We start from the raw sequence: 17,719 nt of genomic DNA, 5'->3' as shown, positions 1-17,719 counted from the left end.
TTACTTGCTTTGTTTCCATGTAGAGAGGCTGAATTCAGTAGCACTTGAAAAGCGCTCTGAAGTCCTCCGCTGGAAGGATCTCTTTCATTTGCTTCCAGTAGTTCCCACAATGAGCTAATGGTTATAGAAACTTATTTGTCTTCCAAATTAACAGGCATTGAACAATCCACTTCTTTCAATAAATGAAAATGTCAGGCATGTGAAAGAAAAACCAGCCATCCATTTCTGTAAAACATTAACTTCTTTATCCGGGATCTCTTTTTTTGCGGTAATTGTTAGGATCAGCAATTAATCTACTCAACTTTTCCAGACCAAGAGGCGCGTTATGGCGCTCGCATTGTGCAGCAGCCGCCCAGCGCTCTCAGCAGCTTTGGTGCCCCTTACGCTTTGCCAAACAGTGGCAAGACTGATATACCAATTTTTTACATTACATCTGTTTAGAAGTTTTAGCGGGGACTAAGCCATCAGTTCTCATGGCAGTGAGGAGGAAAAGTGTGGTAAACGTTTCAGGGAAAAACAAGCAAACAAACATCTTCACGAGGCTCTTGAGATGAGCTCTGCTCCCTCCTAGGACCCCGAGGAACCTAATTTCCCAGTTGAACAGGGGCTTATCAGAGGCTGGTAGAGAAAATCCACGTTTAGAGAATCAGAGCACGGTGCTGGGGCTGATGGCCTCGCCCTTCCCTATGTTGCCTGCCAAGGAAAAGGTGAAAATGCGCTTTCCACCCTGTTGATCAGTGTTAAAATACTGAACGACTTCTCCAGTCCTAGCCTTCCCAAAACAAGTTCAATTAACACGTCTTAGAACTGAGCCTGGGAGACTTATTTTAGTGTTAAATCTGTTGTATTAAAAGTCATTTCTTGAGTAAGTAGTTTTCCCTCTACCATTGCCTTTGTTTTCCTATCTGAGTACAGAAAGTAATGAGATTTTCTTTGACGTAAAACGTTCTTAAGTCTAGGCATGAGATATACTGTGGTAGATACATAAACACTTTTTCTGTGTTAAAAGCCCAGACATTTAATGTAACACAGAGCTTTTTAATAGCTTAACAAATCCAAGACCTGACGGGACTGTGACCATGCATGAAAAGTTTCAACTCGTACACGGAAAAAAAGATAAATAAAGCTGACTGTAAATGGAAGCTCTTTCCCATCCTAACTATACAGTATTATCATCAATCACTAAAACCTTTTTTTCTGTATAATTTTTTTTTCATACCCGTTCGCTCAGGGATATTGTAATTTCAGCATTGATAGCCTTACTTTTTGTTGTTGTTGCCTGTTAGGATATTGCAGCAGTGACAGCAGGGAGTGAATAAAGCAGGTATAACCGTGTTACTTCTTAATACTCATATAATATATTCTCTCAGGGAAGTGATGAAAACCATATAATTTAAGTTATTTGTAATGTGGCTTGACAAAAATTTGGAAAAGAGATGACGATATAGTACAAGAAGAGTTTTTCTTCTCTGTTGCTGCATTTGAACCATCCGTTGTTTTATCTTTTTGCAATTCAGAGGCCAGTTTGGGAACAAATGTGACTTTTATTTTGTGCAAAGCAGGGGTGTGTATATATATACATCTGTGTATAATTTTTTTAATATATAGAGATAGGTATATCCATAATGTAAATGTGTAAGTTACCCACTACTGTGATGTTCTGGCACATGATATTTCACTCTGGCATTTACTACCAGTCCTCAAATAATTTTTATGTATTTTTTTGGTAAAGGGCTCATGTTCATCTCCAAGTTTGACAGAACACACAAATTCATTAGCGCAGAGGTCAGGTGTGCAAAAACCTTGAAATTCTGAAATGAGTTCCTGACCTGACTTCTGGAATGGTTAGAAACAAGATATTTTGAGTCGATGTTTATTTCCTCACTTTTGCTTTAAGCTAGAAAGTCATCAATTGTTTTGTAAGTCAGGGATGAATTTCTAGTGTCATTTTGTCCAGTTTTCTCTTTTGTGATTGTGATTAAAAAACCTTCTACTCTTCTGTTATTTTCTGTTATTTGAACGCAATAACTTTCTACTTTTTGATACCTGAAAATAAGTAGATCATGATTAGAAAAATAATGCATAAGAGCAGAGCTGGTTAAATAACAGAGGAAAATTGCCCTGTTAGTGTAATAAGTCTGAAAATATTTTTCCATCTGGGTAGAGTCCTGTGCTCAAGTTGTGTTAGCCCTTTTCTCAGGGAAGAGAAATCTTGTTGTGCAGAATGAAACTGAAATTGTCACAGGGAAAAAATGCAGTTGCTCTTTGCACCTTTTCAGCAGCAGAAATAAGAAAATTGGGGAGTAACAGAAACAAATGTCTCTTGGTGTTGGAGCAATTTTTAGCACTGATGGTGTACAAGGGGAGACTCCTGTGGTCTCTCAGAGCAAAATCTAGCATGGTGATGATAAGAGTTTGTAACAAATAGCAAAAAGCCACCAAAACTGTTGTGTTCATATTTCTCTGTCAGATGGAGCGTCTGCTACACGCATTTCCTGGAGCAGCAGCTTTGTAAATGCACCAAATCGTGATTTGAATCTCTCGTCCCTGTCTCTCCAGGGAAATGATTGAAGGATGTGCAGAGGAACAATGCAAATAATCTTTTCCTCAGGAAAAAGTAGCTTAATTCAAGCCAGTATTGAACACCAGATAAAATAAGATTTAGACTGTTATCATATGCAGAGGCATTTGAGGTAGTAGTCTGTATATCTGTGGCAATTTAGTCTGAAAATAGTGTTTATTAACCGCAATATGTTTGATTTGAAAAATTAAGCAATATAAAGAGGTGCTTTACCTTGGATGATAATGTTGAGCTTGGTAAAAGCCAAAAAAGCAGATGGAAAGGCAAATCCATGGGAACAGGCAGGGCAAGGCAGGAGAGCGAGCAGGCTGGAGGACACCGACAGAAGAGACCTACGGCGAGACAAAAATTGTCTCTTTCTTTGGAAAAAAAACAAAGAAAAGTAATGTAGGTTTAAAGTTCTGGATTAACGTACTACTGTCTCCCTTTGGATCTGCAAAGTAAAATTAACATCTATTTTTCCCTTGACTATAGAGGTCAGTTGTAGACCTTGACTCAGATGGTGGAATTTGATAGACATAATGGAAATCTAAAGCTTAAGTACATGAGAAAGTATGTATGATTGTCACAATATATAAATGAAGTTTTTTGTTCAGTAATTTGTTTCGTTTAGTTTTTCTTAGAAAAACCTTTCTTCTTCTACCAGATGAGGCACCTACATGCCCATAGGTGCTGCAGAACTATTGTACTTTTTTTCTGATTTTAGTGTTTTATTTGCCCTTAGGATTTCAATAGAGTAGGCATACTTGAATTAAACCAATATTATCATAGTGGGATAAATGAAGTGTTAGTACGGCTATAAAGGTTATTTTGTGGTAATGCACTTTTCCTAGAACACGATAACAAGCCCACAATTTAGGTATTAAATATTAAATTCACTCTAGATCAAGAGGAAATACTAAAATAAAATTTTTAAATGTTTCAAATGTTACCTCACTTGCTACTGAAATGCAGGTGGTTTGGGGGATGCGGCATAGCTCTGCAAACCCACTGGAACAGTTTAGGATAAGTTTGAGAATAACTTATTGTAGTGAGATAAGTAGAGTGAAAATACCGAAGTACGCAAAGTTACCTTGGTTTGTCCAAAGTACACTGACTTGGAGAGTAACCATAGGGATTCATGTAGGATCTCCTCGAGAAACCTATACCAGAGCGTTATTTAGATAGTGCTTTTTATTTCTTTTAAAAAAAATCGTTTTGTTTTATCGGGGGGGCCCAGTTTAACAAACATTAAAAAGGCCTGACCAGGCCTTGGTGATGTCCGTCTGAAGCACATAATGAGCAAATAGTAATGAAATCTATCCTCACTATGTGAACTTTGAATAAAAGAAAAAAAAGAAAAAAAAGAAAAGGTAGCAATTGCTTATATTTAAGAGTGGATATTACTTCTGTCTCAGCTCAGAAAGTGTTTCTTTCAGATGATATGTAATAGCTTTTTCTTTTCTTCTGTGTACTTTTGTAAACTTGGTTTAAACATTTGATTTCTAATCCACTGAAAATCAGTAGCATCTATTCCTTTTTGTTGAAAGCTAGCTTCTTAATTTGATAAAGAGTCTGTCAGCATTTCTTTTGCATATTTTATTCCTTTATGTGCCTTAAAAAACTACTACTACATTGTGTATCATTCAACCATTTGTGGCTTGAAACATTGCCTAAATGCTAGCTTATATTTCCCCATTTTCAGGCCGTAGCTTTTTGTGTCTGACAACTCAAGTCTTGCAGCAATAACAGTGAGTTCCTGCTATGCTTAGAAAACCACCACCAATTTGAAAATATCATCTGACACCATTTTATTGTACAATGGATAGATCTGCCTTGGAGGGTTGCAATGTTGTGTTTGACTCGATAGCTCTTTTTTAAACATGAGGTTTTCATATAAATTCCAAAATGGTTTTGCCTTTCGCAGCTGATCACATTTTGGAAAAGTCAAAGTGGAAGGTTTCTGGCTGACTTCCACATGTAGAAGAGCCTTCAAAAAGTCCTTTCTGTATGTGTTCATTGTACTAATATTAAGCCAAAGTTTTTAGAGACTTGAGTGCTTGGAAGTATTATCTGTGTTCTGTCACCAGTCTTATCTGTTAAATCCCAATGAGTGTGAAAAACGAGAAAAATCTGGGTTTGCTCAGCTGACTCAACAGTGTGTTGAGAATGGCCAGATTGCTGGAGAAGATGATTCTCTTGGAAACCTCAACAGCCCGGCCTCCTCATCTGTAGGCACACAGAGCTCAGCTGAGTGTGTAAATAACAATAAATAATGCAGTGAAAAAATACGCAGAGTGTTTTGCTGAAATGTTTCAGTTTTGGATCTGCCAGAACTAATTTAAATATTCTGTTGGGATTTATGCAGACAAGGGGTCAGGTTTAAGATGTTTGTAATTTCAAGCTTTCCTTCTATGACACCTTTTGTACTTTTATATCCTATCATGATACCTTTTTGTTCTGCAAAGAAAGTCCCTTTAATTCCCTCTCCCTTTCCTGCTTTGAAGAGAACATTTGCTTCTCCATTTATCTGAGGTAATGAGAACAGAGGAGCTCTGGATTCTTCAATTCAGTCTAGTTGGGCTTCTTTTAGTGTATAGAATATCCTTTATTTGCACAGGACTTTCATTTCTTTGTGCAATCATTCCATCTCCAGCACTCAATATCTTACATGCTTTTTTACATGCTCTGTTCCAGGCTGATTCACGGAGGGCAGCTGCTAAATGGCTTGGCGGGGCCAACTGTGATGAATGCGGCACCATTTCTTTCCACGACGTGGTTTTCTCCCGACGAACGTGCCACAGCAACAGCCATCGCATCGCTGCTCAATTACCTGGGTGCTGCTGGTGCCTTCCTGGTGGGACCTCTCGTGGTGCCATCTCCTAACACAACATCTCACCTCCCACTGGCATCGCAGAGCAACACAGAGCACATCAAGGACCGCATTGAGGCTGTGCTGTATGCAGGTGTGGCTTTAAAAAATATATATATATAATTTTTTTAAAAAGAAAAAAAAGTATATTAAATTTGCATACTTTCGTGTGTGTGTTTGGTACTTGTGAACCACTACCCTCTAGTGGCTGGTCGGCACAGAAAACAGCTGCTGACATGGAAAATAATGAAGTGGTAAAATGTACCATCAGAAGGGTTAATGTTTTTTTTTCCCTTTAGTTTTAGAAAGATTTTAAAATAACCTTTTGCACAGACTGATTGCAAATCAAGTGTTTCAATTGTTTGTATCAGCTGATCTTAGGAGAGCCTGTGCTTTCCCTGGGTTTCCAAACTGGTTTTTGCATCTTGAATTTTCATTAAAAAAAAAAAAAGGTGTCCATGACAGGTTGGGGTTTGTTTTCTTTTCTTTCTGTACGGATGGAAATCCAGTAGTCTTTCAGAGTGAAATTCCTTCCTGCATTAAATCAGCCTCAATTTATGACTTACATATGCCTTTCAAATGTGATTAGATCATTAGTATTTAAGGAAGTAACACTGAAATTGAAACTCACTAGATTTTGTTTTTAACTAAAACCACATAATTGCTGTGTGGTGAGCATTTTCAATGAAGCTTAGTGGGAAAAAACACTGATATAAAATTCACCTGATATAACTTAGATTTCATGTCCTCACTCTTTTTCATGCAGTGACTTCTGTGGCTCTTTGTGTCACTTATAAAAATTATCAGCAAGCTTTAGGGAAAAAGTTGGTTAAGTGGCTTAGGAGTCTACAGTCTGATTCTTAGCGGACATAAATTGACGTAGCACTAAGAGCAGCTGAACTTTACAGTGTTGTGGCAGTTGCACATTCGGTTGTGTTTTTCTCCCCTTAAAATTGGAGCCTCTGAAATTCAGCCAGGAGTTAGCCCTAAGTGTTCCAGAAGTCTTAAATTATATATAGCGTGTAGTTTATAGGCAGGTTTATGGAACTGAGTGAGCTGTTTGTGATCATTGATTCCTGGACATTATTTTTATGGAAATTTTGTCAAGTTAATGCTCCTGTTGGGTGAGGACCACTTTACTGTTCATCTTAAAGTGTAGTAGAAGTTGGATCACTATTTCAGCAAGTATTTTTAAGTAACCTACTTTTTACTGCATTCAAATGGTTTGGAACAACAAGGAAATTTGGGGTTGGTCAAGGCATTTTTCAGAAGTGTTATGTTAGGCTCTGAAAATCTCACGGCAGATGAAAACAGCCAGTGTGAAAGGAGTAATGAAGGCAAGTCAGCTTTTGTCCTGAGGAGAGGTACGTAAGGGAAGGAGAAATCCAGCAATTAGAGAAGTTCTCCCTCTGCAGAATTTCCATGTAGAGAGAAGAATTCATCTGCCTAAAGGAAGTACAGTTTTGTGCCTAAAACCACTGTTTTGGGTGTGGTAGCATGAGAAATGTAGCTTTCAGTAGCCCATTAGATTCACTGGCTCATCTGTTCTCTTCTGGGAGGTTTTCCTAAGCATTTTCTTCAGAAACTGTGATCAGTCTTGCTGGCCACCAAGGTTCTGAGCTGTGTCTTGCCTGTGTCTCAGCACAGCTCTTGCTGCCCTTCTGAGCCAGCAAGGGTTTGGGATCATCCTGTAGATCTGTTTGGGATTGGTCCCGGCATAAGATGATCCTAGAGCAACTCTTCAGCTTCCATCTGTAGTTTTTACTTAGTATTTCAAAGTGCTTTGAACAGCGATGGGTTGTAGTTGTGTTGTATGTGGTGCATCTTTTCAGGAGCTACAACCCCTCTTCTTCAGACAATGAAAAGGAGCTGGTTCCTGAACCTTGCTTGCCTGTGGTGAATCACGGTGATGGTGGCAAAATGCCCAACTGGTTTTAAATTGGTAGGAACTGTCAAAGAGGAGGTTGCTTTGAATCCCTCCTGGGGTTTGTCCTGTCTCCCCTCAGCCCCGTTTCCCTGGATGTAGAAGCTGGGTCCCTGCCTCGGGGTAGTTGTACAGCTCCGTTCTCCTGTGGACCAAAAAATAACTGATAGGTGTGGTAGGGTATTGTTTGTCTCCTTAATCAGCTGGGCAGAGAATGAAGCTCAAATGAAGCTCAAATTGGCTTCATGGGTTACTAGTAAAGGTGTTACAGAATGTGGCAGAACAAGGAGTTGGATCCAAGTGTCCCACTTCTCCACTCCTTTAGCAAGTTCTCAGGCTTGGTATGACATCTCCTTTCAGATGCTGTGGGAAAGCCAGTTCCATGGGATAAGCACTCTGCTGACTCCTGAAGGAGTTGTGTTTGTGGTGGAGCTTGTTGTTTTTGTGTGAGGTAGCTGTAGATAAGCAGCCTCCAAAAGTTAGGTGATGACTTTTAAAAGACGGCAATGATGTGAATTGTTAACTTGGGATCAGTAGCATGCCGAGAGTGTGCTAATTTTCCAAGGACTTAACCTCAAACATGATTACAAAGCAATTGCTTATAAACCCATTCTGAAATTGCTCAGTTAACTCCAGTCTCTTCTGTGTTTTAATAAATTGCTGTTCCTTTATCTCAAACATGGACTAAGAGCTCAGCTGAATTACTACAGCCTCCTTCTGTGTCATCTCTGTCTCTGCACATTTGGGTTCACAGCTGAAATAGTACAGATATAGCAAATTGGGATTGAATTGTATTACCTGAACCGCATAAGGAAGCTTGAATTATTCTGCAGTGCAGCCAGAGCTTTTAGCCATGTGCTTTCCTAAATATCAATGTGAAATCATTCTTTTTATTTTATTTTTTTTTAAGTGTGTGTGTGTGTAAAATGCCCTCATTGCCTCTTCACATTTTGGTAGAAGATGGGTAGGAGGGTTTCTGGGTTTGGGTAGGTTTTTATGCTATGAGTAGCCTATCAGAAGGAAAAAGACTTTGTATCGAGGAGGCTTGTGCCTCTATAAACCTAGTTTTTTTCTGTTTGGGGCTTACCTGGGCAGCAGGGTGCATGCTTCCTAGGTAAAGATGCAGGTATCTTTCCACATTGATGTCCACAGGTCACTGTGGCATGGTATTCAGATTGCTTTTCTGAGGCATTCCAGATTCACTCCTCAGCAAGAGATATACAGAACTGTCTTTCTGCACACTAATTCATGCTCACTTGCCCAATTCCAAGTACTTTGCTGCATCCATTGCACTGTTGAAAAGCTGATATCTCCTGTGGAAGAGCTCCTCTTTTGTGGCTTTAGCTCCCTCTGTCTCAGTATTGACCTGTTTCTCACCTTTTCTCTTTTACTTACTTTTACTCCCTACTTAAAATCTATAACTTGTCCTGGGAATGTATTTGTATAGACTGGTAAAGTAAATGGTGATGGAGATAAAGGTTTGGGTTTCCTACTGAGGGAGGAATGCAGCATGTAAGAAGTCAGATGTACTTGGCAGTATCTGGACTTTTGATAGAGGTGCAAGTGTGATACACAAAGCTAGGATGGCATGAAAGACTTTTACTTTTCAATAGAGGCAGCTGCTTTAGTTTCCAAAGTGAATTCTGCTCTTTTGTGCATGAGGGCCGTGCTTTCAAGACAAATTTGTTAGCCTGGGAAGTATAACACTGGGAAACATTAAAGAGTTGCAAGAAGGTACTACAAGGACTGCATGCTAAATGTAATAATTAAAAAAAAAAAAAGTGTTGCTATACTGCTCCTACTGCAGCAATTTGACCAGCAGGAATCTTGAGGAGAGCTGTGGAAGAGGCCCCAGATAGGCACCTGTTATAAAATATTACTGTGATTTAAAAAAAGTTATGAACATGTCTTACATTCTTTAGAGAAAGACCTAGCTTTCCCCTTACAGTACTGCAGTATAATGAAGTATAATTAAGTGAAATAATAAGCACCTTGGATAAAGCCTATTATGGGGTTTTGTGGTCACGTTCTTGTTGGCTATGACTGTCTGCAGTCTGAAATCTCCCTGTAATACGTGATTAAAGTGTGCGTATGCATGTACACATGTATACTTGTAAACCTATGTAGGCCTAGATGCAGGAGAAGGGAATAAACGACTTTTGGTGAGCCTTGCATCCCTGTCCAGTATCATCCTGCAGTGACAGAGCATCTCATCTCTTTCTTAGATCTGGGACAATGAGTTACAGCTGGTTCTTTATTCTCTGCTCGTGGTCTCAAAAACAATGTACGCGAAGGTAGAAATGAATCTGTTTTCTGGAGAACAGAGGAGATACAGTGAGAAGGTCTAGTTAAAGTGCCCTCAACCCTTGAACAAGCAATTAAACCCCAGCAAGAAAAGAGACACTACATAATTCAAAATGGATCCTTTAGTATTTGATCGTGAAGAATGGTATTGTCACATTCCCAGTATGCCTTCAAAAGAAACTTAGTGTAGACATTTTTTTCCATGTACCAAATGGGAACATTCATTTCCTTCCCCATCTTCAGCTGATCCTCTTAGACTCCAAGTGTTATTTACTTTTCAGTTTCCTGAATTTATTTTCTTCTGGTTTAGCAGAAGAGCTGGCAAAGTGCCACGTTCATCTTGATTTATTAAAAAAGAGAAGAAAAAAGAAAATGAACGCAATCGAGTATCCAACTCTGCTGGAATTTATTTGTGGTGTCAGTGAGCACTTCTTTGTTATAAGATCACAGGTTCTTTTAAGATAACACACTTCAGCTATACATTTTTCTCTCCAGCAGCAAAGAATCTTGTTTTCAAAGGGGATAGGAGAAATATTGGGATTGGGGACTGTGGAGAACATGATATACATTGTAAAAGGCCTGTAAAACAAATTAATTAAACTGACTGTGGGTAGAGTTGTTTATCCTCAGAGTGTCTGATCAGGGGACTTACTTAGTATTTTCTGTGAAGTGCTCATCGCGTTGCAGGTCCAGGTCCAAATTTCTGCTGTGAAATTTTTCAAAGATCTAGAATACCTGCTGCTGGACAAGAGGAACATCTGCAAACAGCTGCCTGCTTTCATTTTTCTCCCTATTACCAATGCTCTTTCTATTCCTGAGCCATGGCTACTGCTACACTTTTCTCTTTATATTCTATTGCCGTGTAATACTGTTTGTGTCAGAGATGCTGCCTTGCTTGACCTTTTGTTTGCCTTCATAGAATAGTCTGTGTTGGAAGTGACCTTAAAGCTCATCTAGTTCCAACCCCCCTGCCATGAGCAGGGACACCTTCCTCTAGACCACGTCACTCAAAGCCCTGTCCAGCCTGACTTTGAACACTTCCAGGGATGGGGCATCCACAGCTTCTCTGGACAGCCTGTTCCAGTGCCTCACCACCCTCATGGTGAAGAATTTCTTCCTTATATCTAATCTAAATCTCCCCTCTTTCAGTACAAATCCATTACCCCTTGTCCTATCACTACATGCCCTTGTAAAAAGTCCCTCTCCAGCTTTCTCATAGATCCCCTTTAGGTACTGGGAGACTGCTGTAAGGTCTCCCTGGAGCCTTCTCTTCTCCACGTTGAACAATCGCAACTTTCTCAGTCTGTCATCACAGGAGAGGAGCTCCAGCCCTCTGACCATCCTGTGCACCAAGTAATTGTCTTTCCATGCCCTGGGGCTTCCCCAGTCCCATCTGTTTAAAGTCTCTAGCACGCTGTTACGTGAACTGTGTTACTTCCATCACAATGAAACATGGCCAGATTTTCACAATGCAGTTCTCTTTAAAGAGAAAAAATGAAAGCTTTCAGTTTGCTGCACTGAGTTCCCATGTGTGAGCCATTGCTCTGCAGCTCCTTTCACTGGAGTGGACTGCCAGTATTTCTCCATCTCATTGATTCTCCATCTCAAATTGAAATCTTGCTTGGGAAGGAAAAAATAAGTTCTCCTTTAAGTTATGGAGTTCTGTTGTTGAGATCAGTAAAGCACTCGTGGTGGGATTTATGTATCGGAGGCAGGCTGATAACAATGCTGTACTGAAACAAGCCTTTCAATGCTAACATCTGTTCTCGGTTTTGTTTTCCTTTGCCCTCTTGTTTAGAATTCGGAATGGTTTCCCTGATCTTTTCCGCAGCGCTGGCCTACTTCCCCTCACGACCTCCATTCCCGCCCAGCGTGGCTGCGGCGAGTCAGCGGCTCAGCTACAGGAGGAGCTTCTGCAGGCTCTTAAGGTAGGTCCTCACTGGGCTTCCACTTCAAAGCAGATCAGCACCTAAATAAATAACACCAAGTGTGCTTTAATCTTCTCATTTAACAAACAAGTTGGTTTGTAGTGCTTTTAAGCAAAATCAAATTAAATATTAATGCTGAGACATAAAAGGATGCTAACTGCTAAAAAGCAGACATTAAATTTTAAATCATTGGGTGTATCTCAAGCCTTCATGCCAGAGTCCTTCAGAACTAACGCTGCTTTAGTCATCCTCTTAGCATGGCTTTTCTTATGCAATGCTTCTGTTACATCAGGTTGTACAAGAGTGTTCACAGTGTGTGTACTGCTAGGTGTAAGATAACAGTTAACAACACTGGGCATAACTAATAAGCTGCTTTCTTCCATGCTTATTATATTGGAATGAATTTGGGGTTTGCTTATCAAAGGAGTATCCAGCTGCTTTCAATCAGCCATGGGAGCAATGAATGGACTAGCTGAGACTATTATGCAATCTATTAAATCACATTAATTGTATGTTAAAATACGAAGTGGGGAAAGGAGAATTGTCTCCAGATGGGTTTCTGGACAGGTTCAAAGGTGAGTTTCCTTTAGATTTTTGTGTTTAACAAAAAAAAAAAAAAACATATATAAAGAAAGTGACATCTCCAGCTTTGCAACTTCCTCCACTTGAGTGTTTTTGGTAAGATGCAGTCCCGTTCCCCTCAGTGTTTGTAGCATGTCTGTGAAAGGGGAATCTGGTCTCAGAGGAACAGCTAAAGTGACTCTGGCATTAATGGTGAATAATTGTGAAGGCCTGTGCCCTGTACATGATACTGCACAGATGAACTTTCTGGGACAAAGAAGAGCTGCTCCCATCGTGTGGTTACTCTTGCTGTAGTTGTTTCTTGGTGATGTAGTGATAGGACCTGAATCTACGTACAAAGGGCTGATTGAAACGTGATAATTGTGGAGCTTTAGGCATTTGGTTATTACAGACCTATTGTGAGCTGTACTTTCTAGAAGTGTATTTAGAGCCAGCAAAAACAACTCATCCCTTGTTGTCATTGGGTTTTTTTCCTGTTGTTTTTGGAGGCATTTGTTGGAGTTTGGGGGAGTAAATAGTTGACAAGATGCTTAATCCTGTGTGTTCATCCTGGAGGAGGCTGGCTGTTGGGGGAAGATATGAATGCAGCTGGCTGGTTAGTCGGCAAAGTGACCTGTTCAGGATACTAAAAAAATCACAGCTCCCATAAGGACACTTGGCACACACAGTAATGTTGTTACGCACCCAAGCTGGTGTGTGGTGAGCCCCTGCCTGAGGGCTGTGTTGTAAAAATGTTGCTGTCGAACAGAAATCCAAACAGCAACTGGCTCCGCAGGTGAAATACAAAATTTCTGTTGACAGTACTTCATTTGGGAGCTTTATAACCATCAGATTGCTTGTTCAAAGTGTTGTAAACAGTGAACCTGAGATACTGGTAAGGTCAGGAGGTAAACAGCAAAGCTGTCTTACTATCAAGCATCAATGAAACTTAAGAAAACAAACTGGACACTGAAATAATAAGCATAGTTTATAGTGTCTCCAAGAACCAAGAGGTTTTTTAAAACGCCGTTAGGTAGATCATTATATCTCCCTTCCCTCTGGTCTTTATGCGTTCTTCCATGCAAGCCCGTATCAAAGGCACTTCTTCATTCCTCTGTGCATGAAACAATCAACAGTTCATCATTAAACCCACTTATCTTGAGGAGCCTTTCAGCAACAATCCATCATGCAAGGGGGCTTTATAAAAGAAAATGGTACCTGCCGTGCTTCAAGAGAGATCCATCATCTGGTTCGTTAGGCTTCTAAGATCTGTTGCCTGCCTAATCTAGACTTCATAATTTTTGGCACAGAGAGTCTTTCTTTTGACTTAATGGTGTAGACTGAAGGTAATCAGCTGACGAGCACCAGGAAATCATGATTTCCCCTTTATTGCAGGCTTAAGCTCTGGTATGAGAACTGTGTGTAAGGCATTTAGGATGTGTGTGAGCTGGCAGACTGACCCGACTCAGCACCAAAAAACTCTCATGAGAATTGAGACATTCCTCATTTCCCTCTTCTCTCCCCAAGGCTGCAGTTTTATTACTTCAAAATAAAGCTGGGCAGCATAACTTTACCATTGAAGTCATTGACCTTTTTCCTTGGATGCCAAAGGGATCTATTGCATCCTTGCAACTCCCACGCTCCTTTGTGCCTTTGGGTCCTTTCGCAGTTGTCTTCATGAGCTACTTCTTGCAGAGTCATATTATAAATATCTTCTTAGGGTCAACCATCCCCTGTAGACTGTTTTTTTTCGACTTGCTTAGAAACCTGGTTCTTCCTTCTGATTTGAAGGATTCCTGCTTCTGACAGATTGCAACGATTAGCTGATCTCTGGTTATCTCCTGATAGCAACTCTCTCAGCCTGCAGTGGGAGATGGCAGATTAGTCATGGTTTGGGAGCTAAGCCCAAATCTTTTAACAGTCTATCACTCACTGTGACATGTGTAGTTTGAATTTCCGTTAGAAAAAGTATGGTGCCCTTTCTCAGTTTCTTGGGTGAAGCAAATATGACTTTTTTATTTTCATTCCTATTTCAGAATATGCCACAAATTCTGAGACAAGTAAATAGTTGATAAGTTTTTAAATCTGCATTAAGAAAACGTAGTGATTTTTGAAGTAATTAGATGCTTTTAGCTGGTTACGTGCCTTTTATATTTTCAAGGGACTGTGTAAGCAATTTTGAAATTTTGTAATAGGGTATTTGTGCATCATTATTTCTTAAATGAAACTTCAATGTGACATCACCACCCAGTGATGGAAGCTGCTCAAAATGTGCCTGATGTTAACAGACGCTGCCAATGTTGCTCTGAACATGGCACCTGATTTTGACAGGGCTCCCCTCTGAACCAGCCTGTCTCGTGGATTCTGGTGGCATTTTGTAGCTTTCTGAAAAAACAGAAGAAAAAGCCAGTTTGTATTCCAGCAGAATGGTTTACCAGAGGCTGGTGTCCTGTCATAAGGGCTGATATGATGGAAAACAGTGTGGGTTTTTCTATTTCCAGTGGAGCAACTGCAAAATTGCAAAAACAGATACAAGTGACTGGAGCAATGAAAAGCTGCTACTGAAGATGTATGTTTCAAATAGCTTTAGCACTTCATGTAGCCGATGCTAGTTATTGCTGGACAAGGGGACAGAGTGGCATCTGATGATCAGTGCTGTTTTGTCACTGCCATGCAACTTTCTCCTGGTCACCTTATTGTGGAGCAGCCTCTGTCACTGCAGGATGTCATGACACAGCTGGTTCTCTAGTACTGGGACTAGAAGTTGGGCATGGCACAGAGCAGCTGTCCCACGTGGAATCCCACCAAAAGCAGCTCTTTAGTGAAGGTGAGGTTCAGATAGCCAAAGATTTTGAATATTAAGCAAGTGTTATTCTGGAAGAGTGCATTCAGACTTGTTCCCTTTTGCAATCTGTGACACGGCTACATAATGTCCATGCAAAAAGAGCACTTCCCTTTTTATTTTATTCTACAGATGTTGAGTTAGCTTTTACATTAATAATATCAAATAGCAGCAGAAAGGTTGCCTTAAGAGATGCCAAGCTGATACAAGGTAGACTAGGATAAGAGTATGGCATTATTAAAGTAGGAAAAAAACTCAGGAAGACAGCAAATGCTTTAGCATTCAGAGAAATACAAGCAGTGTGTGCAAGAGCTGAAATTTTGGAAGTTGTTTTTCTTTGGATTAAAAAATAAATCTGACATGAAAGATATTGAAAGAGGAGGATATGTTCATGTGATAGAAATGTGTTATTCAAGAAGAGGATGTGTGAAAAAGAACAGTGCAAAAAAACACTGGCTGGTGTGCTGTGCGTGGATTTTCTAGGGGAGTACAACAGTGAAAGCTGCAAACCTCTGAGTGTTTTGGAGAGTATTTGAAGCTCTTTCCCTACCTCTTGGCTTTTGTGACTATGTGCTATCAAATTGCTGCTGCATGCAAAAGAACTGGCACTGATCAGGATTAATTTTATATAAATTGTTAGGGAATGGGGGGGAGCCACATTTTGTGGTTACGCAGATATCCTGTGGGATTGCCTTGGAATCACAGTGAAATCTCTTAACTTTAAAATATCAGTGTTGCAGAGTACAAAGTGTATTTTCTGGTTTTATTCCCAAATCAAAACATTTTCAAGGAAAAGTTGGATGTCTCTTTGCAAAGATTTCGCATTTGCTTTTGGTTTTGGTGGGTGGGTGGGAGAAACTGGTAGTGGTATTTGTCTGCCAACTCCTCTTGAGCTGTGTACAATGGAGATGATGATACAGCTTTGACTGCTTCGTCTTCACTGAATACTAAAAGTTGAGTAATTTTAATTGGGAGGGAAAAACAAATGCATTAGTTATTTAGAGCAGAATATTATACTTGTGTCTGTTTTTTGATAGTTCAAACTATCAAAATTTTCCACTCTTGCAACCATACCCATCTTATTCCCAGAGCTCACTCTGCCTTTCACCAAGATGAAGAGAACTGAACCGATTTTGTTATTGGTTTTTTGTTTGTTTTGTTGATAAAAGTACAGTTCAAAAAGTAGGAATGTCTGATTTTATTATTGAAATATGCTTTTTGTCATTTAACTTAGTGCTTATTGTTCCTAAGATGCACTTAGGTGAAGTAGGTTACCCATGCAAATGCAGAAGAATTGCTTGTGGAAATGAGAAACATATGAGCCCAGCACCTTACAAAAATCTTTGAACTACGTGGAGAGACCGACTTTTTTATTATCCCAGTGCTAAGGCAGTAACATCTCAGCCACTAGAATTTTTGTGACATGGCCATATGCCTTTCTTGGTTTTCCTGGCTCAATTCTCCTTCAGACCTGTGCTATTTTTCTGAATGGGCAAAATACAGATTCTAGGGTGTCATTAAGTCTAGCAGCTAATCTTAGTGCAATTTCTAATATATAAGCTGCCGCTAATTGCATATGTTTTGTCTTCAACAGCAATTTCCGATTCTTGATGATTGCTTTAGCCTACGCTATACCATTGGGTGTTTTCTCTGGCTGGTCTGGTGTTCTGGATTTGATATTAACGCCAGTTCATGTAAGCCAAGTAAGTATCTCCTGGCTGATAATCAGCAGCTTGTTTTATAAGTCATATGTTTTTATTTTGTACAAGCAGACAATTTTACCAGGTTTTTATGATATTAGTACATACAGACTGCTTTTCTCCTGAAATTTTAAACAAAATAAACTGTAGCTTTGACATCCCGAACTGTCACGATTCTCCCTGCTGCCTCTCCACCAACGATGCGTATTTTCAGAACTGTACACACTTTTCGACAAGAAGGAAGAGACAGGTAAACAAATGGGAGTATTGTTGGCTGCTGCACCTCTAGTAAACGAAAATAATATTTACCAGGTGGAAAAGACGAAATGGGGAGAAGAGGATTCTAAGCTTTTGATACAGAGTATTATTAATATAAAAATCCAGAGAACATTACTCAGATTCTATAAAGAGAGATCATATTTAGGGCATAGGCTACTTAGCCATACTTTTCATGCACTTCCAATTGCTGTCAGGGGCTGTTGCCAGCAGTTTGCAGCTCCTGCACACCTTTTTTTTTTTTTTGAAAGGAACATCTTATCATCTTATTTTCTCAGCTTTAACACATTTCTATATGTTTTGTTGTTGTTTTTTTCTTGTCAGGTAGATGCAGGCTGGATTGGATTTTGGTCTATAGTTGGAGGTTGTGTTGTTGGCATAGCAATGGCAAGGTAGGAATAATTACATGTCCTTTTCCATTTCCTTAACTGTGATTGTCATTTAGCTGATCTTCATAACATAACTTGTTTTCTCTCGTCTTGTAGATACTTGATATGGAAAAAGCGTAGTTCTGGGGTTATGATGCATTTCTTTGAAGCAATGATTTGTATATTCCAGGCTAGTGGTCACTGTGGGTTGAGAATTTCACGTGTGTGTGGCTCAGTTCAGCAAGTCACACTGTTAGTCCTGACCAGAGCTTCCTCTATGCTGCTTTTAAACACAGTTCTTGTGAATTCAACTGGCTGGTAGCAGAGAGAATCCATTGTAGCACATTTGGAAAGCATTGAGAAAATTAGTGTCTGTCTCCTTCC

The 17,719-nt window shown here is 39.8% G+C and overlaps 1 protein-coding gene across 1 annotated transcript in view; it reads left to right on the top strand.

Annotated features, from left to right (window-relative positions):
* Window positions 1–17,719, top strand: part of SLC49A4 (solute carrier family 49 member 4) — a 69,663-nt gene that overhangs the window by 26,047 nt on the left and 25,897 nt on the right. Inside the window, exons 3-6 of the mRNA XM_065840619.2 lie at window positions 5,258–5,526; window positions 11,459–11,588; window positions 16,586–16,694; window positions 17,292–17,359. Of these exons, the coding sequence (XP_065696691.1) occupies window positions 5,258–5,526; window positions 11,459–11,588; window positions 16,586–16,694; window positions 17,292–17,359 (576 nt within the window). The remainder of the gene's footprint in view (window positions 1–5,257; window positions 5,527–11,458; window positions 11,589–16,585; window positions 16,695–17,291; window positions 17,360–17,719) is intronic.

Source organism: Patagioenas fasciata, chromosome 7, assembly GCF_037038585.1.
Source record: "Patagioenas fasciata isolate bPatFas1 chromosome 7, bPatFas1.hap1, whole genome shotgun sequence".
Classification (NCBI taxonomy): domain Eukaryota; kingdom Metazoa; phylum Chordata; class Aves; order Columbiformes; family Columbidae; genus Patagioenas; species Patagioenas fasciata.
Note: the sequence above shows the minus strand (reverse complement) of the source record. Positions and strands in the feature narration are given on the sequence as shown.